Source organism: Solanum stenotomum, chromosome 10 (genome assembly GCF_019186545.1).
Source record: "Solanum stenotomum isolate F172 chromosome 10, ASM1918654v1, whole genome shotgun sequence".
NCBI classification, from domain to species: Eukaryota; Viridiplantae; Streptophyta; class Magnoliopsida; order Solanales; family Solanaceae; genus Solanum; species Solanum stenotomum.
Genome location: NC_064291.1, coordinates 41,504,331 through 41,531,557, shown reverse-complemented (window position 1 = coordinate 41,531,557; position 27,227 = coordinate 41,504,331). Strand labels below are relative to the sequence as shown.

Below are 27,227 nucleotides of genomic sequence, written 5' to 3'. Positions count from 1 at the left end.
TGTGAGGATCCATGTCCCAATATATATAATGAATAAACGATGAAAGAAGATGTGGGCATCTTATCTAATTTATACGTTACGTATTAAGAAATTAATAAGTAAAAGTGAACGAAAAAAATTAAATAATTTAATATGGCAAAAAAACTGATGTATGGAGATTGGAAAGCTAGTAGTAATATACACAGCTCAACCATCCATGTGATTATGTTTAGCTTGAATACCAAGGTTGAATGCACTTAAACCTATGACTAATTATTGTTTTTTCTTCTCATTCTTGTAATTTCAATGCCCATTAATTATTAGCATATCCACATAAAATTTCGTAATTCTCACTGAGTCACTTGACACTAAAATTTTACTTGGTTGTATAAGATTATTGTTAGTTTAAATATGATATTTGTTTTGAGTATTATTTAAATTTTATTGTATCGTATTGTTAAGTTCATCGTTTAATAATAATAAAAAGTCTCATTTTGTATAACAATTGATTTAGTGTAATTACATCGTTACTTTTTTATTTTTATTTCTTCATTTTGTCTTTATTTATCATTTAACTTTTTTAATTTGTTTTTTTATCCTATATTTTTATAGTCTATTTTGTACACTATTTTATAGGTTTTTTGATGTATATGATATCATATAATGACAAAAAATGATATAATAAATTTAAATATTATATTTATTAAAATAATTTAATATATTATGATATATATATATATATATATATATATAATATAATACAATATGATATGATATCCTAATTCTATTATGAAACAATAGATAATTATCATTTATTTGCAATCTTAATAATTTAGATTTGAGTTATTACGATTTAAGTCTATTTATTTTTAAGGGTCTGAATCTTAATAATTTATATCTTAATTATTAATTGTGTTGTTTTTTCTTCTTTTACAATCATTTTATGTATCTGAATGATTAAGATATATAATGAAGTCTTAATATCATTAAAATGTTTATTTAAGAAATCCTACAAATCGCTACTCCATCTACTTTCACCCACCACCCACAATCATCGTTAATCACCACCATCTTTATCCTGATTTCAACCACCACTATCGTCAATCACAAAATCATTAATCGTTATCACCATTAGCAATCATTTGCAATCACAACCACAAACCATTATTACTTTGATTAATTACTATGGATACTTATCAATTTATCATTATTAGTCAATATTATCTACCGCTTACTACCATCACTATTCACTATATCATTATTAACTATCAATATCACTCTACTAAATATTAATTATCATCCACCTACAACAACAATCACAATTATTCACTATTGTCAGCCATTGTACCATAAGATACTACTCACAACCACCATCATTCGTCAACGCCATCCCAAATCAACACACCAATCATCATCATTAGTCAACACCATCACCAATTGTCATATTAAAAAATTAAAAATATTTTATTGATATAATGTTAGATCAATTTANTTGTCAAAATGGACAACTAAATAGGGACAACTAAAAAAGGAAATATAGACAAGTAAATAGGGACGGAGGGAGTAAAAAATTTAAAATATTTTATTGATATAATGTTAGATCAATTTAGTATTTTGTTATTTTTTATTAAAAAACAAATTGTATACATTCGCATGTTGAATAAATAAACAATCTTTAACTATTTAATATTCAGATCTTCATATAAAGTTTTAATATTTAAATTCAGATGTATATTCAAATTCACACATCATAACATTAATATAGAGATATTTTAGTTTTAACAAAAATGAAAAAAATCTTAATATCTCAATTGATTGAAGGACGGAATTTGTGTGCAAAGTGTCAACGATGCAAAGAGAGCGAGCATGCCCGTTTGAAGTTCAAAAAAAAAAAAGGGTCCCCCACTCCTCCTTTCTCTTCTTCCCTTCCATCCTCTCACTTCTGAAACCCTCAATAAAGCAAAAGCTATGAATCAGAACAAATCCACCATTTTTGAATAAAGTTATAAATTCATGAGATTCTTCTTTCACACTGCCACCACTTTCAACTTTCAAATCCTTCATTCTCCCACTCCCTCTTCTTTTCTTATATAAAACAATTTTTTTTACTCTTTTTTTTTATTTATAGTTTGTACACTCCAAATAGCCATCATTCCAAACACCCCTTTTCCTCACTTCCCTATGACTCAAAGAATGTGATAAAGAAAAGGGAAAGAGACTCCAAATGTTCCATCTGTCTCTTCAATCCTATATCTGTTGACCCAAAATCTTCACTTTTTACACCATTTCCTTATAGTATATTCAGTCTTTTTTCCTTTTTTTCCTTCAACACCCTTCTATACTTCTTCCAACAATCAGAAAAGAGGACAAAATCCCACTTGGGGTTTTTATTTTTCCTCTTTTGCTTTTGTTTTTCCCTCCCTTTGAACCATTTTATTGCTTTTGATGTTTGATTGAAATGGGTGGGGGAGGAAGAGTGGAGGTGGTAAGCAGCAAAGGGTGTTCTAAGCTGTTAGTGGATTTTTCCTCTTCATTTAGAGGGATTCCATCTTATTCATTGGAACCCTTCATGTCTCCTGCTTCCTCTTCCTCTGTTATGTCTCAATCAATACTCACCACTCCATCCAATTGTCCATTTTCTGGACTTGTTATCTGTGTAACTGGACTTTCCAAAGGTTTGTGATGCATTCTGCATACTATGGTGTTGGAAATTTGAGCTAAAACTGATGTGAATTGGAAAAGGAGATGAAAAAGATTGTTTTTTAAAAAAATATATGAAGTTGATATTGATGTGTTCTCCATGTTATGTTCTATTGCTAATTCTTGTTTCTTCAATATGTTATACCAGAAGCTAGGAAGCAAGTGATGGAAGCAACAGAGAGATTAGGTGGAAAATACAGCCCGCATTTGCACCCTCAATGTACTCATCTGGTGGTTCAGATATCCTTTTGTTTCTGCATTTCTTTTTCCTTGATCACTATTTTCCATAACCACTTTCTGTTTCCAAATCTAGTAAATGATACTTTTTTTATTTTTTCCAGTTGACTACTTATCTTTCGCATACTTAAACAAGCCAGAGAAATGAAAATAGGATAGGTGGATCTAGTTAAATGTTTATAACTTGCTCATTAGATCCAGGTTATTAGGTGATTCAGGTCTAATGGTTGTGTTTTTTGGTTAAAATTTGTTGCTTGTATTTTTATTCCTTAATGTCTGCTACAGTTTTTCTGGACGAAAGTTTGAGCACGCCTCGAAACATGGTTTAAAAAATGGTCTACTTGTCGTTTCATTGGCATGGTTTGTGGATAGCGTGAGAAGGAATGGTAAGAAATGTTCTGTCTTGTATTTTGATTAGGGATGGTGCAGTAAGCTTCATTAACTTGTTTTCTGTATTACTCTAGTATTCCAGGTTTTATGATCTTATTCAATTGATTAATCTTGTTATTTCTTTTTTCTTGAAATGGACTGTTGAACATGCTGATCCTTCTTTTATTTTTGGCAACTTTTATTTCTTTCAATCTAAATAACTTGTCAATTGTGGTTCTTAATAGATTCTCTCCAGCAAATGCGGATACAAATTCTGCTTCCACTTCTCTTTTATGGCAAGGGATATGACTTGTGAGCATAATATGAAATATATATTTTGGAAAAACTTTCAATTACTTGTACATTGTTTAAGCAGAAGGAATATATGGGCTAGCTTGAATTACCTTAACTGAATGCATGGCGATTTGATGTTAAAATGATTGAGATAATTACCATTATCCTTCATGTTTTTAATTTAGTGAGAAATAAGCTGCTGTTGTAATTTCTTGAAGTTGAATTGTCATTCTTCTGATTAAGATGTAATACATGGATTGTCAATTGAAGGAGTTTCAAACATTGATGGTTAACTAGAATTTGTTTCCTTATGTTTTCAAGGTGCAACCCATATTTCTGCAGTTTCTTTTACAAAAGGTTTAGGGAATTTATGTCTTTTATTTTCTTATTTTTTCTATGACTAAGACAATATTGGTTATGTTTGCTCCAGTGAGGCTGAATGAATCCCTTTATAGTGTTAAAGGTGTTGGACAAGGTGGTTTCTCTGTAGATGATATCAGCAGTCAGCATTCATGTCTCCCTGTTGCATTGCCTGAACATAGCAAACCACCTGACATGATTGAAGAGCCATTAATTCATGCTGAAAGAGAACCTAAGCGAAGAACTCTGTTTGGCCATACCTTTTATGTTGATGCTGATGTTTCTGATGAGCTGCGTAGTAAGGTAGGTTGATGTTGTTATAAAAAGGCTCAAAATTGAATATTATGTTCAATTTATACAGGATTGTTTTGCTGTAGTACTGCTTATCTAAGTCTAATATTTGTTTCACTGAAAATCGGTGCTATGCCACTTGGTATTTTTCTTTGTTTGTTACAACAATATGAATTCCAATATTGCATCATATCTGAAGCGTATGCCATCTGAATCAATTCAAATTATTAAAGTTGCTTTGACTATTTCTCTGAATTGTTGTAAATTTTAGGTCATTGAGTCTGCAGCAGCAGAAGGTGCTAGTTTGGTCAATCAGTGGTTTGTTGGTTGCAGTGCGAGTCATGTTATCTGCGAAGGAAACTCAATTCGGAAATACCTCGGCCATTCCTCTAAAATTGTTACAGTAAGTGTTCATTTATTTAGTGAGGATGCCTGAATTCTTTCTCATGTTTGCAACTTAATCGGAACTGAAAATTTAAGTTAAGTGAATTACATTTTTCTGATTCCACTTCTTGTCCCGGGCAAGAACTTTACATAAGTCCTTCTATTAGTATCTCCTCGAGGAATGTTGTATCATTCCCCTGCCTCCTTCTTCATTGGAATTGCTTTTACAAACAATAAACCTTTTTGTCAGCCGCTCTGGGTTCTGAAGAGTGCAAAGGAAAAGCGCCTGCAAAGGCTTGTTCATATGTCTGCTGATTTGGCTAGGCAAACTGGAATATTACTTGATAACATTCAGAATACAATTTCTAGCAAGGTATGTATTCATGTTCCTTCTGTTTGCCCTCTTCTCTCCTCTTTCACTATCCCCGTCTTCTAATGGTTATTGATGAGCTTTCCAAGGTGCTTTCTCTATCATCTTAAAGATTGTTTTAGAATATCTTCCTCTTGTTTAAATCCAAGGATATTAGCTTTGTGGTCTCTATTACAATGTTCCATTAGAAAGAAAATTGATATATATCATCAGATAAATAGACAGTGTATTTGTCTTGTTCTTTTTCGCACAAGGACACCATACAAATTGAGGGATCTGGTTAATCTTTCTTTTGAGGTGGGTTCCACGGTGCAGTATATTCTCTGTAGTAGACTTTGGTGCTGTATCTGAGTTCATATGGATGTATGTGTCTGAAGGATTTTTAGTAAGGTATAGATATGAAGTGACAAAATTCCCTCCTTTTTGGCAGTAAATTTATGCATTGTCTTTAGTGAAAGCTTATATAGTGTCTCATATGATCTTGTTCTAGTAAGCCTTTGATCCTAGATAAGTAGCATGTCTGTCACATCTTTTTCATAAGGCCCACTATCTTATCCAGAGATCAGATAATCTGGCTTTAATTGGGTCGGTGGTCCAGAGAAAATTTGTTAACTTTGGTTCAAGGATCCTGGCCTAGCATTTTGTCATTTGGACCATATGCTAGGGGTTTTAACTGTAATTTGGACCATGGCCTACTCATTTTTCTGGTTTTCCCACAAATCTCAATGATAAATACATATCATAAGGGTGTTCTGGTAATTTATCCAATGTCTTAAGGGTTGTCTTTTGATCAACCTAAGAACTTCAGATAGACCATGTATTTTTGGTTATGTACCTGTATAGGGTTTCCTATAGATGTTGCTATATATCCTTTCCGTTGACTATTATTAAGCTTGATCTCGGAGTAGTTACAGAATTTTGCAATTGGATCTGAGCTAAACTCCGTGAGATATTCCAAGTAAGGGGACCAAACATTGAAAATGAAGTTATTTACTCTTGCAACAACACCAACAACTATGCCTCAGTCCAAACAAGTTGGGATTGGCTATATGAATCCTCATTTCTTCATTAACCCAAAAATAGAAGTAATAGGAAGCAATCTTTTTTTGTTTGCTCCAAACTGATTACCACTATCCTTAAAGGAAACCTTCTAATACTTCTTACATAATACATAAAGTTCAGCGGGACCCTTCTTATACTTTTTTCAACACAACTTTTCCTCTATACTATTATCTCAAAAAAAAAAAGAAAAAAAAAGCTATCTTGTGAGTTCACATGTTTAATCAACAAATATTGGTAATTCTCCATTTCAGACATATTCTTGATAGTCGGATTGAGGAAAAGGTGGACTATAATAATGGATGACTAGAGCAATTTATATTTAAAGAGAGTGATTCTTGCTTCGTGTGGCTATTGTAAGCTTCTCTGGTCTTTAGTTGATTGGAGGATATTTAGTGAGGCTGCTGGTTGTCGTTTAATACCTCGAGTACCTCTCTTGACCTGAACAACAGATATCATAGATGGATGCTAGGTGGGCGTAAGGCAATCAATGGATGCCAATGTAGGCGTTCCCTGGGTTTGTGTTATGAATCTTTAGGGAAGGATCGATTCACAAGGCGATATATAAATCAGCTCGTTAAAGGGAGGCTGAAACCTTAGAATTCATTAAACGAGAACTCCGATCTCTTCAGCTCTTCAAAGGGAGACTGAAACCTTAGAGTTCAATGGAAGAGAGAACTCCAATCTCCTCTATTTTGCTGAATTATGACTTACTGTTTTATTCATCAAAAGCCCCTTTAAATAGGAGTCTTATTACATCAATAGGAAGTCTAATTCTTATGAAAGTAGGAGACCAAAATCCTATTCCAAACTAATAACTATAACTTAACCTAATCCTTATGAAACTATGAAACATAAATCCTATTCTAGAATAATAAATAAAACAACTAAAAATATAATTAAATACTTAATTTAAGGGCTTCCAACGCATCCACAACAGTTTGTCATCATTTACCTTTCCTAAACGCAAGGTGTTATACCCAGTTTCTCTACTAAAATAAGTACTAAATGAATGATGTTATAATCTTGGATGGGATTATAATCAACTTTACATGAAACTTTTATCCTGCAATTTAGTAATGTGGATATTGTGTCCAGTTGAAAGGTGCCACATCTAGACAATGCTTGAAATTTCGCAAGGAATTGGTAGCGTTACCTGTTGAAAGCTGTTTAGTTTCTGGGGCTTTCTGTTAGAATAGATTTTACCATAAAAAATTCTGACAGTGTAGCAAGTGATTAGTTGGATGGGATGGCCTCCAGTGGCTGATCTCAAATTGGTCACGCACAGATACACATATTTACAAGTTTGAGTTATCAATTTATATATGTAATTGAATTTTTGCATTGTAGCACCATCTTTTGATAATTTTCTTGCTACAGTTCAATATTATTTTTAATGAATATAGGAAGTCAACACTGGTGCTTATCATCGAGATGTAACAAGTTCTACACCTAGGGTGAGCCAGGAAGAAAGGCAAAATGTTGCCAACGTGGCCAAAGAGGGAGTTAGGAAGCGTCGTGGTTGGCGTATGCAGGTAAAAACACTTCCACTTGTCGTCATACAGCTCATTTTTTTTGTTTAAATGATGCCACCAAATACAAATAGATGCATGGATGGCTTAGGCTTATAATACTTTTTTCTGTTATGTCTAATATGTCACTTGGCAATATAGTTTAACTATCTGTTGTGACATGGCATAACTCTCATTTTAGATTTAACATCTTAATTCAAGTTGCATTGTAATGAATTTCATGTTTATCTTCTCAATTGTGAGTGGTTTGGCCCAAGGTTGGGGCACTTGGTGTGAATCCCAATCTGCCATTCCAAAACACTTTTAGAGGGGAACAGGAATTGGGTACTTTAATTCTCATAGTCTTGGCTTGATTTTGGTTTTAAGAAATTATAGTTCACTGGTAGATTGCTTGTTCTTAGTGCTCTACCAAAATGATAATTAAGCATTGCCAGGAGTCATGAGGGTTTTAACTTAGTTAATTCATTTCACTCCTGTTCTTCTCTTATTTGTGTGTAGCACTCAACCAACTATCAATTATGATCTCGTAAGTATATGACTATTTTCTATGAAAAATTTAATTTTACTTACCCATTTGATTTGCAGACTTGCCAAACCCCCCTACGTCACCTATCTCCAAGCAGCCTTCTAGATTCCATCTGCTGGTCGATATCTGATCCAACTTCGACTGCTTCTATTTACATGGATTCTTCTAGTGTGGAAGATACAAACCAACAGAACACATCTGTGTTTTTTGATGCAAAGGACGATCACAAAGCATCTGAAGCTTCATTTGTGAACCTATCCCGACCACTTTCAGAAAGGTTTACCAGATTTCTTACTTTCAGTGACTGTTACAGTTTCAACTAGCAGACTTAAAACTTTTGAATTCTTGCTCATATCATTGTTTCGCGGAGCATATCATGTTGGTTCTTTTTGTGGGCAATGAATGATCAATCTTTTTCAGAACTGGTAATTGATTGAAAGTCATGTGCACTTGTTGGAATTTAGCATAGGACAATTCAAAGACCAATATCAAACTATTAGGTTACTATTGGCGGAACTGGTACACTAGGGACAGAATTGCTACTTGGCTCAATTATTAAGGAGTGTAGATGTAATTCACTTTTTTTTCTAATTCACTTTTTTTTCTTACTTTGATTGTCTTTTTGTGTTTGTTTGATTGCAGTGAGAAAGCTGAGCTGATATTGAAAAACAACTTCGTTACCATACTGTTTCCAGTTGATCGATTTTCCGAAATGGGTCCATGTTCCAGGACCTTTTTTAGTGAAAAAGGGTTCACATGTTTACAGGTGTTGGATTACATATATGCATTTTATCAGGTATTGGATTTATCCTTTGCTAGATTCACCTGCGTTTATTCAAGAATGGATAATAACAGAAAGATTTCGTTTCCTTAAGTGAATTGGTTCAGTTTCACACTTCATTTTTACTCGGGCAAGTTTAAAATGCTCTCTCTAATTGGATTTGTTGTTCGTAAAACATTACATTTGTGATATTTCTAGGAAAACATGTCCCGTGGAGAGGTAGAGGTAGCGATTCACACAGATTCAAGGAATGCTGACCGACTAAGATCAGTTTATTGCAGTAAAGAGACTAGTGAGCGTGGTTGTGTAGAATTCAAACGAATAGAATTTCTTGGTAGCCGTAAAAGTTTTGAAATGTTGAAGCGTGTTTCGGGTGATAATAACTGTAACGTCTATGAGTTATTGATCAGAGCATAAGTTCATAGGAGGAAACAGAGTTGGACGACATTCTACTTTGGTTTCGATTTGGCTGGTAACATACCTCTGGTCTTCCAAGTGCAGACTTGATGGAGAAGGTAAGTAAACACTGAAGAAAAACTGTACATATTCATCATCAAAAATCATTTTTGCAATGTGATGTTTTGTATATTTGTAAAGAAACAAAGGTTTACATACTAGCCAGATGTATTTTGATCTTTGTTTGGATTGGCTTATGACATATAAGCCAAAAGCCATAAGTTGGAAATTCTAACTTATGGCTTTCGACTTATTCATGTTATTGTGGCTTAAAAACAAGTGCTTATAAGCATTTTTTTTTAAAATTTACCCAGTCACTATAAAACTGTTTAAGGAGGTGCCGAAGTGATATATATCTCGTGAAATTAGTCGAGGTGAGTGCAAGTTAACTTAAACACCATGACTATCACAAACACAAATTGAACTTCTAATTCTTTCGCTAGCGTTAATTACTCATGACTATGTGTTGTCGCACAGTATTTTTTTTTGTCTTATTAAATACAAAAAGGAATAATTCTTATTATTTTTATTTAATCTTCCACTTGTTTAATACAATTGAGACTTCATTCAATCAAATCAATAGAAAGATTTTTGTTTTTTTTTATGATTCCGAGATATTCCAAGAGCTAGTGGTGTAGAGTTTGAAATTCAATGGCTAATGAGTCTCTGTCTATTCTTCTCCACTTAAATATTATACTCTTATTTGCGGCAAAGTATAAAAGCATTTTTTATTTAAATTAAAAAACACTTGACTTTTATAATAAAATATTACTATTATATAATGTGACCATTGTAGAAAGATTTGATCAAATATCGGGAGAATCTCAAGAAAGAATTTAGTGAGCTATGTTGTCCTATAGCTTGCTTTTCTACCGAGAGATCATGTGGTTCGCAAATAAAATTATCTTAGGATTATAATCTAGGGACTAATTTATCTAAGAGGGCTAAAATAACATAAAGTTTGAAATATAAATTTATTTTCAACCAAACAAAATATAAATTTAAACCTGAGATATACACCTTATCTCATGAACCAAACCACCCTTCAAGATATGCATAATATATTATATATATAATGTCACTTAAAAGCATAGAGTAGAGATAAGTATTGATATTACACACCAAAGTTTGTTGAAAGCACAAACTAGAACAATATTACTAATAAAAGATGTTTCATTGATGAGCAAACATAGATATAGGTAGGGGGCGGGTCCATTATCCACCGAGTTTAGAAGACTGTGATTGGTTCAAAGGGCGGGGTCACAGATGGATTTCTCGATTATAGAAAAAACAAAAATAAAACATAGATATAGGTAGATAGATGGGAGGTTTGATTTAGAACCTCTGGTGCAAATTAGGCTGCATTGGTTGGACTCTGAAAGCAAAAGGCATTTGCCCATAATCATGATTTTCCCTTGTCTGCTCAAACACTTCACCTACTTCTCCCATGTTCCTATTCATGCTTGCTATCTCTAGTTGTCTCTGTCATTAATTTGTCCAAACAAACTAAATATTAGTGAAGGTTAAATCACCAAATTAATCTTTGAAACTATAGATGTTAGAAATCTTGAAATGTGAATGAAAGGGCACATAGTTTGGTTGCTGGTTAGGAAGTGATGAGCTATTCATGTATTAAAATCAGCATAACTAGTACAACGTTTGACAACATGTTGCATGCTACGTATAAAGTTCAACACACCTAATTATGCGGTGTTTGGTTACCAATTTATACTACATAACTAATGGAGTACACGTGTATAAGTTAGAATAAAATCTAGGTAAAAGATGAAATAACCAAGAAGTACATGGATAATTAAACTTACTTTATATAACTAATTCATACAGTATTTTTAATACATGCATAACTAACCAACAATCTAACGACCTAGGGACGTTCAATCTCATATGTTTAGGAGCATATCTAAAATATATAAACGAAGTACGATTTACATCTCTTCATTCACAATTGTTCTCAACAAAACATCAAGATTTTGAGAAAGCTAGGTTATACATATCTAAATTCTTCGTGAGTCAACATATTATAGAGCTTTAGAAATATAATGCATTGATCAAGGCGAAATAATTAATTTGAATTCATAATTTTATCAGTTTAGTGCTAAGAATTTCGAAGATTAAACCTATCAAGTTCAAATTTTGGATTTGTCCTCTTCTGATTTAAAAGAAAAAAGAGAGCAAATATATGTGTTAAAATTAAGTTAATATGATAACCATACCAATTGACAGTTAAGTTGATCTTGCTCCTGCTCCATATTTTGAGTCTTGAGTAATTTCCATCCAAACACCACAGTAGGTCAAAAAAAATAAGAAAGATATCATATACAGCACATGATATAATTGAACATTATGGTAAAGTTAACAGCAATATTATTTTTTATTAAATAAGAAAAAAACAAGAGGCTACTCCATCTCTCAAAAGAAAATAGTCACTCCCTCGATTAAAAAAAATGATCTAGTTTGATATGACATGCAGTTTAAGAAAATAAAGAAGATTTTTCAATTTTATGATCCTAAGTTGAAGTTATGTCAAATGTACCAAAATGTCCTTTAGTCTTGTGGCCTTAAACATGCCACGTGAAAAGCTGAAACCAAAGTGTTGCCAAAAAAGGAAAACGAACATTCTTTATGAAACAGACTAAAAATGAAAGCATGTCATTCTTTTTGAAATGAAAGGAATAAAGTTTTTTTTTTCATTCTAAATAAATTTAGTTATTTTTAAAAATAATGTATACAAATTTAATAAAACGATGATAGTTCTGAAAGAAACACGTAATAGTTCAAGTATGAATACCGAAAACGATGATAATTTATGTATTAAAACTCATTGTACTTCAAACAAATTACATAGAGTTGGACATACCTTTTTCCTCACCATCCTTATAAACTCATTCTGTAACACAATCAAGGTGATAAATACTATATAAGAACACATTAATTATTAAATTCAATTAAACACATTACAAAAATATAAAAATTGTAGGTACCTGTTTGTCACGGATACCAGTGAGTCCATTTTCAAGAGCATCTTCCAATATCATGAGTTCTCTATAGTTCAAAGATGATATGTCTTCACCCTTTAGGTGCCTGAAATTAAACAATTCAACAATGGATAAACCATTAAACAAAACTTCTTTCCTACTACTAATATTTTGTTTTTCCTTTTACACTTTTTGCTTCGTTTCACTGACCTCCCTTCACGTTTTGCTTCGTTTCACAGACTTTCCTCACATTTATTTTGACTTTTTTGTAATATCAGTGAAACGAAGCAAAACCTTAGAGGTCTTGAATTTTATTTTTAAATTATTTTTTTGGGAAAAGGGAGGGAGAGGAATTCAGTAGCTTTTGCTCAAATCCGTATTAAGAAATCTTTTAAATATCAATAAAAGAGAGAAGTTTAATAAATTTACCTGAGTTCTATTTGCATGTTGTCATTGTCTTTCTTGACTTTGTTGATTTCATTGTCCAAGTTCTGTTTACAATCCAATCAAAACTAATCAAAAACTTTAAATATTTTATTTAAAAAAAAAACATAGAAATTAAGCTAGTTAATCAATCAATCAATCAATATTGAAGACCATATAGGTAGCTAGCTAGTTTTGGGTGCTAACAACAATGAAAAGGCTTGCAAACAAAAGGAAATAAGAGGGAAGAACTAACATTTCATTTTCTTGACTAGAAGAATATAACCATCACTCTTCCTTATTAACAATTTTGACTAGGGATAACATAGCTAAAAAAGTACATGCTATTTTTAGATCTCTTCATAGAATTGATGTTTCTAATTTCTAACAACAAAATCACCCTTTTTTCCCAAAAGGGGGTCAGTCAAAAACCAGTTAAAACATTGATCTTTCATGTCAAAGGGAGGAAAACCCTAATTTTATTTTTCTTCCTAAAAAGAGAAGCTAAATAAGAAACAACAACTTGCTTTTTCTAGATCTGTTCAAAGATTTTATGTTCCAAGTAAACTAACATTGTTTTTAGCAAAATACACATGTTTCTTTGTGTTTTTTTTTTTTGCATTTTAAAGAATAGGTTAAAGAAAATATGGAATTTGATCCAAGGGTTTCTTTGCTTCACCCCCCCCCCCCCCCCCCCACAACCCCCTCCCCATTTCAAGAAAAATATGGAATTTGATCAAGGGTTTGTTTTATTTTTTCCCCCTTTTCAAGCATAGGTAAAAAAAAAAGAAAAAAAAGAAAGATGGAATGCTTCTTTGATTATTTTTTTTCCATTTTTGCCCTTTTTTCAACAATAGGTAAAAGAAAAATATGGATATTGATCCAAGGGTTTATTATATTTTCTTATTTTTTTTCCTTTTTCAAGAATAGGTAAAAAGAAAAGATGGAATATGATCCAAGTGTTTATTTCAAGAATAGGTAAAAGAAAAATATGGAATTTGATCCAAGATTTGTTTGATTTATTTTTTTAAAAAATTCCCTTTTTTCAAGAATAGGTAAAAGAAAAGATGGAATTTGATCCAAGTGTTTCTTTGATGTTTTCCTTAAAAGAAAAAAAATTGTTTTTTTAAAGGGTTTTAACTTTACCTCATGCTTAGCATCCCACAATCTTCTCCCAGTAAGCTTGTGGTATTGATCCAAAATATCAACCAAACTTCAAAACAATCACACCAAAATTTCTTAGACAAAAAAAAAAAGAAGGTTGAATAATATGATGATTAAAAAATAAACAAATTAAAGGAAGATATATAACATACGGAGTAGATGAGAACTCATGCATTTTTCCAGAAGTAGCAAAAATGATAACAGAAACATGAGCATCACAAAGAACACTAATTTCCTTAGCTTTTTTCAATATCCCATTTCTTCTCTTTGAGTATGTTACTTGTCTGTTGCTTGAGTTTTCTATTCTCTTTATCTCTATCTTTCCTCTCCCCATTTCTTTTCTTTTTTTCCCTTTTCTTCTTTGTATGTTGTGTTGTTTTTACCTTTTAGATGAATATATTGAAGTAAGTATTTAAGAAGAAGAAGAAATGAATGGGAGTGTCTATTAAGGGATTGACAGACTATCAACTTTCTTAAGTAGCAGAAAAAGTTTGTATTTTTTAAGGCATTTGATAATGCCAATCCATCTGTATCTTTACTTGTAACTTAGCACTTCTTTTAAACCTTTCTTGCATCTTCTTATCCTTTGGTTTTTCTCCATCTTCATTTCTCACTTGTTGAGCATAGGGGTGTTCACGGTTTGGATAAAAACCGATCCAAACCGATAAAATAAAATCGATTTTATTTGGGTTTGGTTTGGTTTGGTTTTAGATTTTTGAAAACCGATAGTATTTGGTTTGGTTATGGTTTTATTTGAAAAAAATCGAAGAAATAACCGAACCGAACCGATGAATTATATACATATATTTTATTAATATACATACTTAATATATTGTTTTTATAAACAATTTTAAATATCTTATACAAAATTTCATTAAAATTTCTTTATAATTTACTTATTGAAAGCAAAAATTCCCAAGATAAACATTTATTTTATTGATTTCATGTATACGAGTGTCTGACAATTCTTTATGGGACTGAAAATGTTATTTTCTCTTCCTTCTAGACCAATATAGTGAATTTTAAAGCTTTATTGATAGTAAATTTAGTGATCGAAAGTTCAGTAATTTAAGTCATTCTAACTATTTTTCGTTTTGAATGGATTGTTGTCACTTTTATCACATTTTAAATGAATTGTTTCTTTTATTTTTGTGTATGGTTAATAACCGTATAACCGAATCAAACCAAACAGAAACCGATAACCACCAAACCGATAAATGTATCTTATATTTGGTTTGGTTTTGATAATTTTAAAACCGATTAAGTTGGTTTGGTTTTGGTTTTGACCAATAACCGATCCAAACCAACCCGTGAACACCCTACTTGAGCAGTATTAAGAAGTTGAAAGTGACAAAATTTATTCACTCGATGCAATATGAAATTATGATTTGAAATCATAATAAGATTCAGTAGATGTTTTGTTTGTACATGTAATTTGGACTTCTTATGTGGTATGCTTTCTTATAAACAAAAAAATTACATAAGTTGTAAAACTAGTAAAATTGTCTCAATTCTTTATACAATCTTTACCAAATAAGCAGAAGTTTATAAAATCACATAATATACTATCACAAAGCTATTCTAAAAAAAATATACAACATTTATTGGACAAACATTAATTCAATAAAGAAATAAATTGAACATAAATTATAGTGTACTAGTCTTTAATATAATCCTCCCATATAGTACGAGCAGTCACTTGCATTTCTCGATCATATATGACCGAGAAGATCACAAACCAACGTTGTTAGTTTGAGCCATTTGTTGATAAATAAATTTGATAAAAAAATGTTGGATATAAATGGTAAAGTAGGAATTGATTTGAAGTAATAATAAATTTTATGTTGGTGAGAATAATTGCTATATGAGTATAAATGGTAAAAAAGTATAATGATATGAATCATTTTACATATGAAATAAATGATTAATAGATATAAATGTGAGGTTATTTTTACAAAATATAACTTTTGGGTCGGATTTTATATTTAAAAAATCTCAAATCATGATTTGAAATTCCCAAATCATGCTTTTTTGGAGAATTTGGGATTTCATCTAGGGGTGTCAAATGGGCGGGTTGGGTTGAAATTGGAGATATTAAAATGGGTTGAAATAGAAATCGGGTTGAGTCTTGACCCGCCCAAGTTTACTTTGGGCTCAAATGGGTTGGGTTCAAATGGGCTAAAAACGGGTTGGGTCTTGACCCGCCCAATTTGACCCAATTAATCTCAATAATTTTAACATAGTGATATTTAACTTTTATAATCACAATTCGAATTTCAGCTCAAGATTTTTTTTTAAAAAAGTAATAAATTGATAGATAAATCCTAAAGATGTTAAATAGATAATAATTCGATAATAATTCATACCTTTAATATAGGAACATATCTTAGTAAAGAGTTTTAAAACTGGTTGAAATTGGAAATTGAATTGGGCTTAATTGAGGATTCTCTTAAAATAGGTTAGGCTTGAATGAGTTGAGATTGAACCTAATTCAAATTATCTTGAGCCCAACTCTTAAAATTCTGGGCGGATTGGGCAGGTTATCTATGTTTGGGTTCATTTTTGACACCCCTAATTTCATCTCATGATATGAAATTATGAGATGAAATCAACGTGAAATCGCATGTCCAAACGCTGATTTCATTTCATGATTTTACATTGCGCTATGAAACCACATATCGAAACACATACTTAGATTTTCAAAACGGTATAATTAAATTTCTTCACACAATTTAAGAGTAAGTGCGTTGAATTGACTTAATATTAGGACTATAAAGAATTAACTTGTATGGAAAAAGTCCTGATATACCTCTCAATTTTATCATTTAGAGCTGCTATGCCATTGGTTACAAAAGTGGCTCATATATGCTTTTACCATTACAAAATTGGCACACATATATCCCTCACCGTTACAAAAGTTGTTCACGTTTACCCCTACCGTTACAAAAGTGATAAAAATAATTTTAAATTAATTTTTTTGATTTTTATATTTAAAAAAATTATGTATTTGATCTTGTTCACACATAAATTATTTTTTGACTCTTTTTATTATTATTATTTGAGTTTCTTATTCTTATCTCATTTTTTTTCATTCTTTAGTGTAAAATTTGAGAAATAAAAAGAAAGAAGTGTGAATGAAAAAAAAAGAAAAGAAAAGAAAAGTAAAACTATTCTTTTTGTTATTGTAATTAATTTAATATTTATATCTGTAATTTTTTTAGTAATCTATAGTAAAGATTATAAGAAAATAAGTCAAAAGAATAAATTTGACCATCAAAATAATAAATTCAAATTAGCCGTTGAATAAAAAAGTAAAAAAAAACGCATGAAAAGGATAAAACATATCCCTATATGGATTATTTCTTTTAATAAAAAAATTAATTTAAAACTATTTTTTTCACTTCCGTTAGAGGAAAAGGGTATATGTGAGCCATTTGTGTAACAAAAGAGGTATATATGAGCCACTTTCAGAACGAGGGGTATATCAACTTTAAATGACAAAGTTGAGTGATATATCAGACCTTTTTCCCAATAATATATGTAGAACAAATTATAATAGCATTGAGTTTCGAGAAAGTTAACTGACAACAACGTTAGAGAGCGTAATGCTGTATCTTGTGGACAATTACTAATTTAATAGCTTCGAGAATTTTAGTATAACCACTATATATATAGCTAAGTTAATTAATTATAAGAGACAAGATCCACAAATTATGCCTAAATAAATCCCATTTAAAGCCACATTATTACAACTAATTGTAACTATTTACATAGACTCATATATGTTTGATTTGTCTTCTTGCTATGTATCTCCCTTTAGTTCATCCATCTATCAAGTTTGAATTTTATCCTATAATGATGAATTCTTACTTATCCAAAACATATTTAAATTGTGTTTTCTTCCATTTTCTCGTACTTAATCCCCTCAAGCTCGAATTGTCACAACTCTTGATCCTTTCCAAGTTTTTACCGATAGAAAATATCTTTGTCTTCGAGCTAGGATATATAATGTCACTTAAAAGCATCGAGTAGAGATGAGTATTAAATATTGATCATATTACACACCAAAGTTTGTTGAAAGCACAAATTATTAGAACAATATTACTAATAAAAAGGTGTTTCATTGATGATGAGCAAACATAGAGATGGAGGTTTGATTTAGAACCTCTGGGGCAAATTAGGTTACGTTGGACTCTCAAGGCAAAATGCATTGGTTGTTTGCTCAAATACTTCCCCTATTTCTCCAATGTTCCTATTGATGCTTGCTATCTCTAGTTGCCTCTGTCATTAATTTTTCCAAAAACAAACTAAATGTTAGTGCACCAAATTAATCTTTGAAAATATATATATGTGTATCGAGGACGTTAGGAATATTAAAATGTTAATGAAACGGTATATAGTTTGGTTGCTGGTTAGAAAGTGACGAGTTGTTCATGTATTAAAATTAGTATAAGCACTGTTTGACAACATTATAGTTGCATGCTATGTATAAAGTTCAACACATCAAATAATGCGGTGTTTGGCTATCAATTTATAATTCTGTGTAGAAGATGGATAGCTAATAAGGAGTACATAAATAAATAAACTCTATATAACTAATTTCTACATTTTAATACCTGCATAATTAATTAACTAGCAACCTAATGACCTAGGGACGTTCCATCTCAAAATGTTAATGAGTATATCTGAATAAACGTACACGAAGTATGATGTTCATTAGTACTTCATTCAAAATCGTTCTCAACAAAACATCAAGATTTTTGAGTACTCTAATATACATGTGTATTATGTCTTTTATGAGACATTTAAAGTGTTAAAACTGTGAAAAAGAAAAGAGAGAGCAAATATATATATGTTAAAATTAAGTTAATATGATAACCATACCAATTGGCTGTTAAGTTGCTCCTGCTCCATATTTTGAGTCTGTGGAATTAATTTCCATTCAAACACCACAGTATGTCAAAAATATAAGAAAGAAAATGTACAACACATGATATAATTGAACATCACAGAAAAGTTAACAACAATGTTTTTATTAAATAAGAAAAAAAAAACAAGAGGCTACTCCATATGTCTAAAGAAAATAGCAATGTTTTTTTTTCATTCTGAATAAATTTAGTTATTTTTAAAAATAACATAAAACGGTGATAGTTTATAAGGGAGAAACACATAATAGTTTAAGTATGAATACTGAAAATTAACGATAATAGTTTAGCTAGGGAGAACATTTATGTACTTCAAACACATTACATAGTGTTGGACATACCTTTTTTCTCATCATCCTCAAAAACTCATTCTGTAACACACAATCAAAGTGATAAATACTATATAAGAACACATTAATTATTAAATTTAATTGAACACATTACAAAAATATTACTCATTGTAGTACAAACCTGTTTATCACATACACGAGTGAGTCCATTTTCAAGAGCATCTTCCAATATCATGAGCTCTCTACATGAGTTGAAAGATGATATGTCTTCACCCTTTAGGTGCCTGAAATTAAACAACTCAACATCAATAAATATTAAGCCAAACTTCTTTCTTACTATTATTTGTATTAAGAGATCTTTTAAATAACTATAAATATATAATTATGAACTCATGAGTTGTTAGTGTGAAGGTATAATAATCCTGATGCACGACTATTTTATACTGCGTTTGATTGAAGGTATTAGGCCGTCCTGGAATTATTTATTCCACCATTAATATACTTTAGTGATTAGATAAGTTATCTCATAAACATGATGAAATAACTTATCCCGAAATGATTAATTCTATTATAACTTTTTTCCAACCAAATGAACTTAAAGGTCGTCCTAAGAGCCTAAACTAATAAAGTAAAGAGAGAAGTTTAATAAATTTACTTGAGTTCTATTTGCATGTTGTCATTGTCTTTCTTGACTTTGTTGATTTCATTGTCCAAGTTCTCTTTACAATCCAATCAAACTAATCAAAAACTTCATAATTTTTTTTATAAAAAAAAACATTGAAACCAGTACTAGAATAATAGTACTCAAGCTACTTAATCAATCAATCAATATTGATAATATATTGAAGACCAATATAGGTAGCTAGGTAGTTTTGGTGCTAACAACAATGAAAAGACTGCAAACAAAAGGAAATAAGAGGGAAGAATTAAGATTTCATTTTCTTGACTAGAAGAATATAACCATCACTCCTTCTTGTTACAATTTTGACTAGGGATAATATAGCTAAAAATGTACATGTTATTTTTAGATCTCTTCATAGAATTGATGTTTCTAATTTCTAACAACAAAATCACCTTCTTGTTTTTTCAAAAGGGGGTGGGTCAGTCAATAACCAGTTAAAAGATTGATCTTTCATGTTAAAGGGAAGAAAGTCCTAATCTCTTTCTTTTCCTAAAAAGAGAAGCCAAAGAAGAAAAAACAACGTGCTTTTTTCTAGAACTATTTAAAGATAACCCGTTTGGCAGGAGGTATTAATCAAAATAGTTCCTGTGTTTGGTTACTTTATTTGAATTAATCCATGAATTAGTTAAACCTCATACAAGGTCTTATTTATCCCTAGAAAAGGGAGGGATAACTAATCCAAGGTTTAACAAACCTTGGATAAGATCCCTAAATGACTAAACTATCCCCCAAACTCTTTTCTTAAATTTCTTTTGTAATTTAATATCCTTTTTTATTTATATTGGAATAATTATAAATGTTCTTTTTAATTTTCCAAATCCGCTCAATGTAATTTGATGATTTCACATACTAAATTTTTTTTCTCCATGTTTGATTTGCTATATTGGTTTTTTTTCCGGGTTTTTTTTAAAAATGTAGTTCGTCCATTGACCACTTGAACTATTTTCTTTTTTTAAATAAGCTTTGTGTATTTGAATAATTTAAGTAGCCTTAAATTTGCGTTAAGTTTAAGGTATATTTGACCAATAAAAAATTCGAAATATACCATGCTATCAAGGATCTCTATAGTGACACATCACACCTCAAAATTAATATTAGTATTTAACTTGACTAGTTAAATCAAATAGAAAATCTCATAATAACTCAAAGGTATAATAGGAAAAAAGCATTTTGTAGAGTTTTTAAACCAAATACAAAATAAGGTGGGAATTAAGTAATGAATCAAACACTTAATAAAAACTAATTCCTATATTATTAAACACTACATTATTAAACCCTGCATTATTAATCTTTGTACCAAATGAACTAACTTTGTTTTTAGCAAAATACACATGTTTCTTTAATTTGTTTCTTTTCCCCCCTTTTTCCCCAAGAATAGGTAAAAGAAGATGGAATTTGATTCAAGTGTTTCTTTCATTTTTTTTTCGTTTTTATCCTTTTTCAAGAATAGGTAAAAGAAAAATATGGAATTTGAACCAAGGGTTTGTTTGATTTTTTTTTCCTTTTTCAAGAATAGGTAAAAGAAAAGATGGAATATGATCCAAGTGTTTCTTTGATTTTTTTTTAATCATTTTTTCCTTTTTTCAAGAATAGGTAAAAGAAAAATATGGAATTTGATCCTAGGGTTTGTTTGATTCCCNCCCCCCCCCCCCCCCCCTCCCTTTTCAAGAATATGTAAAAGAAATGATGGAATTTGATCCAAGTGTTGCTTTGATTTGTTTCTCTTTTTTTTTCTCCACCTTTTCAAGAATAGGTAAAAAGAAACGATGAAATTTTTGAAGGGTTTTTAGTTTACCTCATGCTTAGCATCCCACAATATTCTCCCAGTAAGCTTGTGGTATTGATCCAAAATATCAACCAAACTTCAAGATAATAACACAAAAATTCTTAAACAAAAAAAGAAGAACAAGGTTGAATATGATAATGAAAAATAAACAAATTAAAGGAAAATAACATACGGAGTAGATGAGAATTCATGCATCTTTCCAGAAGTAGAAAAAATGATAACAGAAACATGAGCATCACAAAGAACACTAATTTCCTTAGCCTTTTTCAAGATCCCATTTCTCTTCTGATCTTTGAGTATGTTACTTGTCTGTTGCTTGAGTTTTCTATTCTCTTTATCTCTATTTTTCCTCTCCCCATTTCTTTTTTCTTTTTCTTCTCTTCTATGTGTTGTGTTGTTTTTACCTTTAGATGTAAGTATATAAGAAGAAGAAATGAATGGGAGTATATCTATTAAGGGATTGACAGACAATCAACTTTCTTAAGTTTAGAAAAAGTTTATATTTTTTAAGGCATTTGACAATGCCAATCCATCTGTATCAATAGTATACGTCCTTCTACGCTGCATCTTTTAATGATGCAGATTCAGATATTCAAGATCGACAACAGACACATCATTAGGATCACCTTCATCCAATTTTGGTGAGACCTCCTTACTTTCGAAGGGCTCATGTTTATCTTAAGTATTTATTAGTTAGCATATGATGTTAGTAAAATATTTAGATAGCCTAGGATTTTGTCTCAGTAATAACCTATCTTTAGTAGGTTAGAGAGGCTTCATAGACTAATAAATTGAGTTATGAATATCACCATTGTTTTACAAGTATATACATAGTATACATATATCAAATTTTCAACAATAAAGTTATTGAAATTGTTTTCTAAGTTATTGCATTGTATGCTCATATTTAAAAATTTCCGGCATTAGTTAGTATTCAGTCTTATAGTATGCCAGAACACGGGTTCGCTAAGGCCAATAATGATTCAAAGTGCCGATCATGTCCAAAATAGATTCGGATCGCGACAATTACCCCCATTAAGGGCCGAAATTTAACCCCTTGTCTAAGTCCTTGTCTAAACCTTTTGAATAGATTCATCAACATCTTCATCACCACTATCGATTGAAGCACCAATTCAATTTCGAAAGCTTCTTCTAGGAGAATTTTTTTATCCTCCATTAGGCTATGCACTAAGAACAAACTAAAGCAACAAAATTCATGTAAGAAATCAACGAGATTCAAAGAAATGTTGAAATGAGAGTTAGTCCGGCACCAAAATGGACACTTTTTGAATCATATACACCAAAATGGACCCTCTCTAAAAACACACACCAAAACGGACAGTTCCCCCATTTATGGGCGAACTACAATTCTTTTTGTTAACCCTCACCTGAATATATATCTCTTACTTCCTCACGTGAAACTATATCTCTTTCTTTAACAATAAATATGGGTTATTCACTCCACATTTTCTCATTCATCTTCTACTTTTTTATACTTTATATTTTGATTTTTAACATTTGATAGTCATGTCTCAACAATCCGAAAAGTCTGTATATTCAATTGAACAAGATGATTATAAATGCAAAGAATATTGTAAAATAAAAACATCGAGGACTTCAAAAAATTTCGGTCGTAAGTTTTGAAGTCGTGCACGTTTAAAGGTAAGAAAATTAAGTTGTTCACTTACAAATATTTGGATATTCACTTGATTTCTTGTTTTGTTATTTCAGGAAAATAATGGATGCGATTATTTTTTGTGGGCAGAAAACATGCTCATAAATGAAACTAACACCATTCTTTCACAGGTGAGGAGTCCCTCTTTCGACGGTGATACAACACACACATCAATAAGAAATTTGTAGAAGATAGAGATCTTTTAAGGAATTCGTTTTATCAAATATATCAATTGGTGTGTGAAGTAGCTATATCACCGTCGAAGGAGCGTCTCCCCATCCGTGAAAGAATGATGTTAGTTTCGTTTGTGAGCGTGTTTTCTGCCCACCGAAAATAATTGCACCCATTATTTTCTTGTAATATCAAACAAGAAATCAAGTGAATATCCAAATACTTTTAAGTGAACAACTTAATTTTTTTTTTTACCTTTGGACACGCACAACTCCAAAACTTATGATCGGGATTTCTTGAAGTCCTCGATGCTTTCATTTTACCAAACTCTGTGCGTTTACAAACATCTGGTTCAATTGAATATATATACTTTCTGGATTGTTGAGACATTGCTATCAAATTTCAAAAATAAAAAAAATATAAAGTATAAAAAAGTAGAAGATGAATGAGAAAATGTAGAGTGAATAAATTGTTGAAGAAAGAGATATAGCTTCATGTGAGGGAGAAAGAGATATATATCCAAGTGGAGTTAACAAAAAGAATTGCAGATTTGGGTGAATTTGGAGCTAACGGAGACTACGACGTTAAAAGATGGAAGTTGTAGTTCGCCTCTATCTGTTTTGGTGTGTATTTTTAGAAAGGGTCCCTTTTGATGGTCAGAATTCAAAAAGTGTCCATTTTGACGCCCGACTCAAATGACAGTAGAAGGATTAAGCCAAAAAACCCTTAAAATGTAGAAAGAGTGTAGGAGATGATGCGCGGCTCTTTTCACCCAAATTGGACAGTGTTTTAAAAAAAATAAAATAGCATGTATAATTTCCCTATTAAATAAAAGTATTGTAACGTATCGCTATAGATGATACTAAAATAATTATAAGTTTAAATGTAATGAATATTAATTTAAAGCACGTAGTAATTTTTCATTAAATATTTACCCTTTGATCTCAACTGACAACTAAACACTCAAAACTTGTTCCTATTATGTTTCATGGACATCCGACATTGATGCATGACACATAAATTTTAGAGGTGCCTAGATAATCATTTTACTAGTTGGAGTGTTTCTATGACTCGGTTAAGACGAGTTGAGGTGTCTAGATATACATACTCAAAGTTGGAAGTGTTTCCTGAGGCCAAGCTTGAGTAGTGTATGAAGCAACTTAAAAAGTGGCAACAAAGTAAAATGTAGAACTGCAGGAATCCAACTTCAGACGATGTAAGAATTGAACTTCAAACACTGTCCTAGAGTTCACTAGGTATAGGTTTTGAACTCTAGGACACGATCCTGAAGTTTCACTTGTAACGTAAGTGTTGCACATGAAGAATGAAGTCCCAATAGATCAGTTAAATCAAGGTTTAAATAGGGGACATAAGAACGATCCCCGTTATACACTTCAAAAAGTTCATCCCTATTTTCAATTGGATTTCCAATAATGGCTGGAACAGAACCATTCCCGCCTGATACGCAACTATTAAGTTTGTTGCTACTTTTCAATGCAAATATACAGTTAATAGAGAATCAAAATCAATTTACCACTGCAATTTCTGGATTCCCTTACCGAAGAGACCTAAAATGCTAAAATTTCTACGCCTTAGAGCAAGATTGTAAGAATTTACACTCACGACAATTCATTGATTTCCAATGGCTATTTTTCCCTGTCGTTCTAGCTCATATAACATGTGAAGTGCCGCTGAATCAAGTGAACTTTTCTTATCAGCTCTTTCATCCCCGGTAAGCTTTATCAAACCATAGTCAGGTATTGTCAGCGAGATTTGAGATGCAAAAGTGTTGTAAACCTTCCTTTTATCAGAGCCTTCACCACATTCAATAAGTGATCTGGCCGGAATTTACACTCAATAAGCAACAATCTAGGAAACAGTTTGATAAAAACTAGAAGGAAAGAACTGGTTAGCACATAAACTGGTTTTACTTACTTGGATGTACGCTCTATTGATTCAAAACTAGGCATTGGCCACTGCAGTTTCTTGCATAGTTCAAAGAGTGATATGCGAGGTCCACCCCTTTTCATGTTGATTGGCCCAATTACTGCCAAGTAAAAGAGAAAAGACCATTAAATCCAAAAGTGTTTCAGGTGATGCACATCAGCAGACCTTCTGAAAACTAACTTTTCTTTAATTATCTAACTTTGGCATATATTCTGTCAAATCAAAAGGCAGGGAATGGTTACAATGGCTTAAAAACATATTTGTGAGTTTTCATGTTCAGAGAACTATGTACATTGTTAAAAAGGAGTAAGATTCAGGAGCAGAAACTCAGGTCATTCAGAACCACACTTTCCTTTTCTAGGAAATGGAATTAAGGTGAAGCAGTGTGGATATTCAAGGTTAAGAGACTCAGAATCCCACATTATGTGTTGGTGAAACTTATCGAACTAGGTATTCCAATTACTTCGAACTTTCAACTTCAAGGACTTATTTTCCCTCATTATGCAACACTTCACTGGCGAGGGACTGATTATTTTACCGAAAGAGTGACATAAAACAAAGAAAAGAAGGAAAACAAACAACCATAATAAGTAATGCATGGTTACATTAAAAATTTAAATCTCTAAGATAGATAACCATTAATTTTACACAAGGGAATTATAAGATTCTGGAAACTGCCTCGACAAAAGTTTCAATCCAAGTTTTTGCTGGATTCACAAGGAGACAAGTGCAAGATTCACCAAGAAGACAGGTGGATGCTGGGGCTTTTCACATTGTCACAGAAAGAAGTTGATATATAGCTGAAAAACAGGAAGCTCTGGAGAGGCTTAAGGGGAAGACTTTGAGCACTATTGCTTCACGATTCTGCTGCTCAGAGGAGCAAATGGGCATTTGGTACCTATACCATGTGCCTCAGATTGTGATACTTTGGGAAGGGACTCTCATTGGACAAATCTGACGAAGAAGACTGATTTGAGAGGTAAGAGGGAGCAAAGTATTCGTAAGGTGAAATATTTCGAGAAAATGAAGAGGAAACTGGGAATGGAAGGACCAAGGCAAGTATAGAAATAAGAGGTAAAAATGATCCTGGGAAGCAGAAATTGACCCATGACTAATGAGCTAACCTTTTGATATCCATGCAAAATGAAGAACAGCAAGGGAGACGAGTGAGGGTATTGAGGGGAGAGACGGCATCAAAGGGAGATTGAAATCTCAGGAAAAAGGTATTAGCAAATGGTTTGAAGCACTTGTGGCAGTCTAGTTAATGCAGATGTTTGTCAACCTTCTGCAAAAAATAGGATACGTATATTCTATACTTCTGTATGGATCCTTTATGCAGGAAATTCTCTCTTCAATCAATAAGTCTTATTACCTTGTAAATAAAAGAAATGCATAAATAGAAACTTTAGCATATTCAGAGGAAGTCACTTCTCAGCATATAATGATCTAAACAGAAATGTAGCAAATTGTAATAGAACTATAGGAATTATCGCTTGATTTTTATTGACAAAGCTATAAATCTTCAACACTTGATATATATTCAGTTGTGACTAGAAAATATGATCACTCTCTACTACTATGCAATCAAAAAAGGTTTCCCTTGCTAAAATTATGTCATATCACTTTTTTTGGGAGGGTATATTGTCTGAATAGTGGAAGGTGTAAGAACAAGAGGGGACGACCTTGGGTAGGATTTGAACACAACACCTATATATACAGGGCAGAGCTGCGACTATTAGGTGTCAACGTCAATACAATGCATCATACTCCCTCCATCTCAATTTGTTTGTCTTACTTCCTTTATAGTTTGTTTCAAGAAGAATGTGTCTA

At 31.6% G+C, this 27,227-nt stretch overlaps 3 protein-coding genes and 1 pseudogene across 4 annotated transcripts in view; 1 reads left to right on the top strand and 3 right to left on the bottom strand.

The window, feature by feature from the left end:
• Positions 1-1,847: 1,847 nt before the first annotated feature.
• LOC125842410 (uncharacterized) lies at positions 1,848-9,576 on the top strand. The gene is made up of 10 exons (XM_049521712.1): positions 1,848-2,654; positions 2,828-2,920; positions 3,201-3,302; positions 4,010-4,242; positions 4,502-4,633; positions 4,865-4,987; positions 7,450-7,578; positions 8,161-8,378; positions 8,744-8,897; positions 9,081-9,576. The coding sequence occupies exons 1-10, from the start codon at positions 2,438-2,440 to the stop codon at positions 9,297-9,299; spliced, it is 1,620 nt and encodes a 539-aa protein (XP_049377669.1). The 5' UTR covers positions 1,848-2,437; the 3' UTR covers positions 9,300-9,576.
• Positions 9,577-10,404: 828 nt separating this feature from the next.
• Positions 10,405-14,276, bottom strand: LOC125842641 (floral homeotic protein FBP1). Its single transcript, XM_049521961.1, has 7 exons — positions 14,074-14,276; positions 13,904-13,970; positions 12,764-12,825; positions 12,341-12,440; positions 12,217-12,246; positions 11,573-11,617; positions 10,405-10,820 (listed from the first exon to the last, which is right to left on the bottom strand). Exons 1-7 carry the CDS (start codon positions 14,253-14,255, stop codon positions 10,674-10,676), a joined length of 633 nt encoding a protein of 210 aa, XP_049377918.1. The 5' UTR covers positions 14,256-14,276; the 3' UTR covers positions 10,405-10,673.
• A 3,827-nt stretch (positions 14,277-18,103) lies between these two features.
• On the bottom strand, positions 18,104-21,972 carry LOC125842983 (floral homeotic protein GLOBOSA-like; annotated as a pseudogene).
• A 3,018-nt stretch (positions 21,973-24,990) lies between these two features.
• Positions 24,991-27,227, bottom strand: part of LOC125842528 (endoribonuclease Dicer homolog 3a) — a 384,270-nt gene continuing 382,033 nt past the window's right edge. For both annotated transcript variants that reach the window (XM_049521831.1, XM_049521829.1), the window contains 2 exons: positions 25,386-25,497; positions 24,991-25,287 (listed from right to left, as the gene is read on the bottom strand). In XM_049521831.1, the coding sequence (XP_049377788.1) occupies positions 25,080-25,287; positions 25,386-25,497 (320 nt within the window). In that variant the 3' untranslated portion in view covers positions 24,991-25,079. The remainder of the gene's footprint in view (positions 25,288-25,385; positions 25,498-27,227) is intronic.

What these genes read in the sequence shown, in the direction of transcription:
- LOC125842410 (XM_049521712.1), top strand. Translation starts at nt 2,438, where the DNA reads ATGGGTGGGGGAGGAAGAGTGGAGGTGGTAAGCAGCAAAGGGTGTTCT. An exon ending in GTCGTGGTTGGCGTATGCAG is followed by an intron (nt 7,579 to 8,160) that starts GTAAAAACACTT and finishes TTTGATTTGCAG; the next exon opens with ACTTGCCAAACCCCCCTACG. An exon ending in TCCCGACCACTTTCAGAAAG is followed by an intron (nt 8,379 to 8,743) that starts GTTTACCAGATT and finishes GTTTGATTGCAG; the next exon opens with TGAGAAAGCTGAGCTGATAT.
- LOC125842641 (XM_049521961.1), bottom strand. Translation starts at nt 14,255, where the DNA reads ATGGGGAGAGGAAAGATAGAGATAAAGAGAATAGAAAACTCAAGCAAC. An exon ending in AACATGCAAATAGAACTCAG is followed by an intron (nt 12,441 to 12,763) that starts GTAAATTTATTA and finishes GTTTAATTTCAG; the next exon opens with GCACCTAAAGGGTGAAGACA. An exon ending in CTGGTATCCGTGACAAACAG is followed by an intron (nt 12,247 to 12,340) that starts GTACCTACAATT and finishes ATTGTGTTACAG; the next exon opens with AATGAGTTTATAAGGATGGT.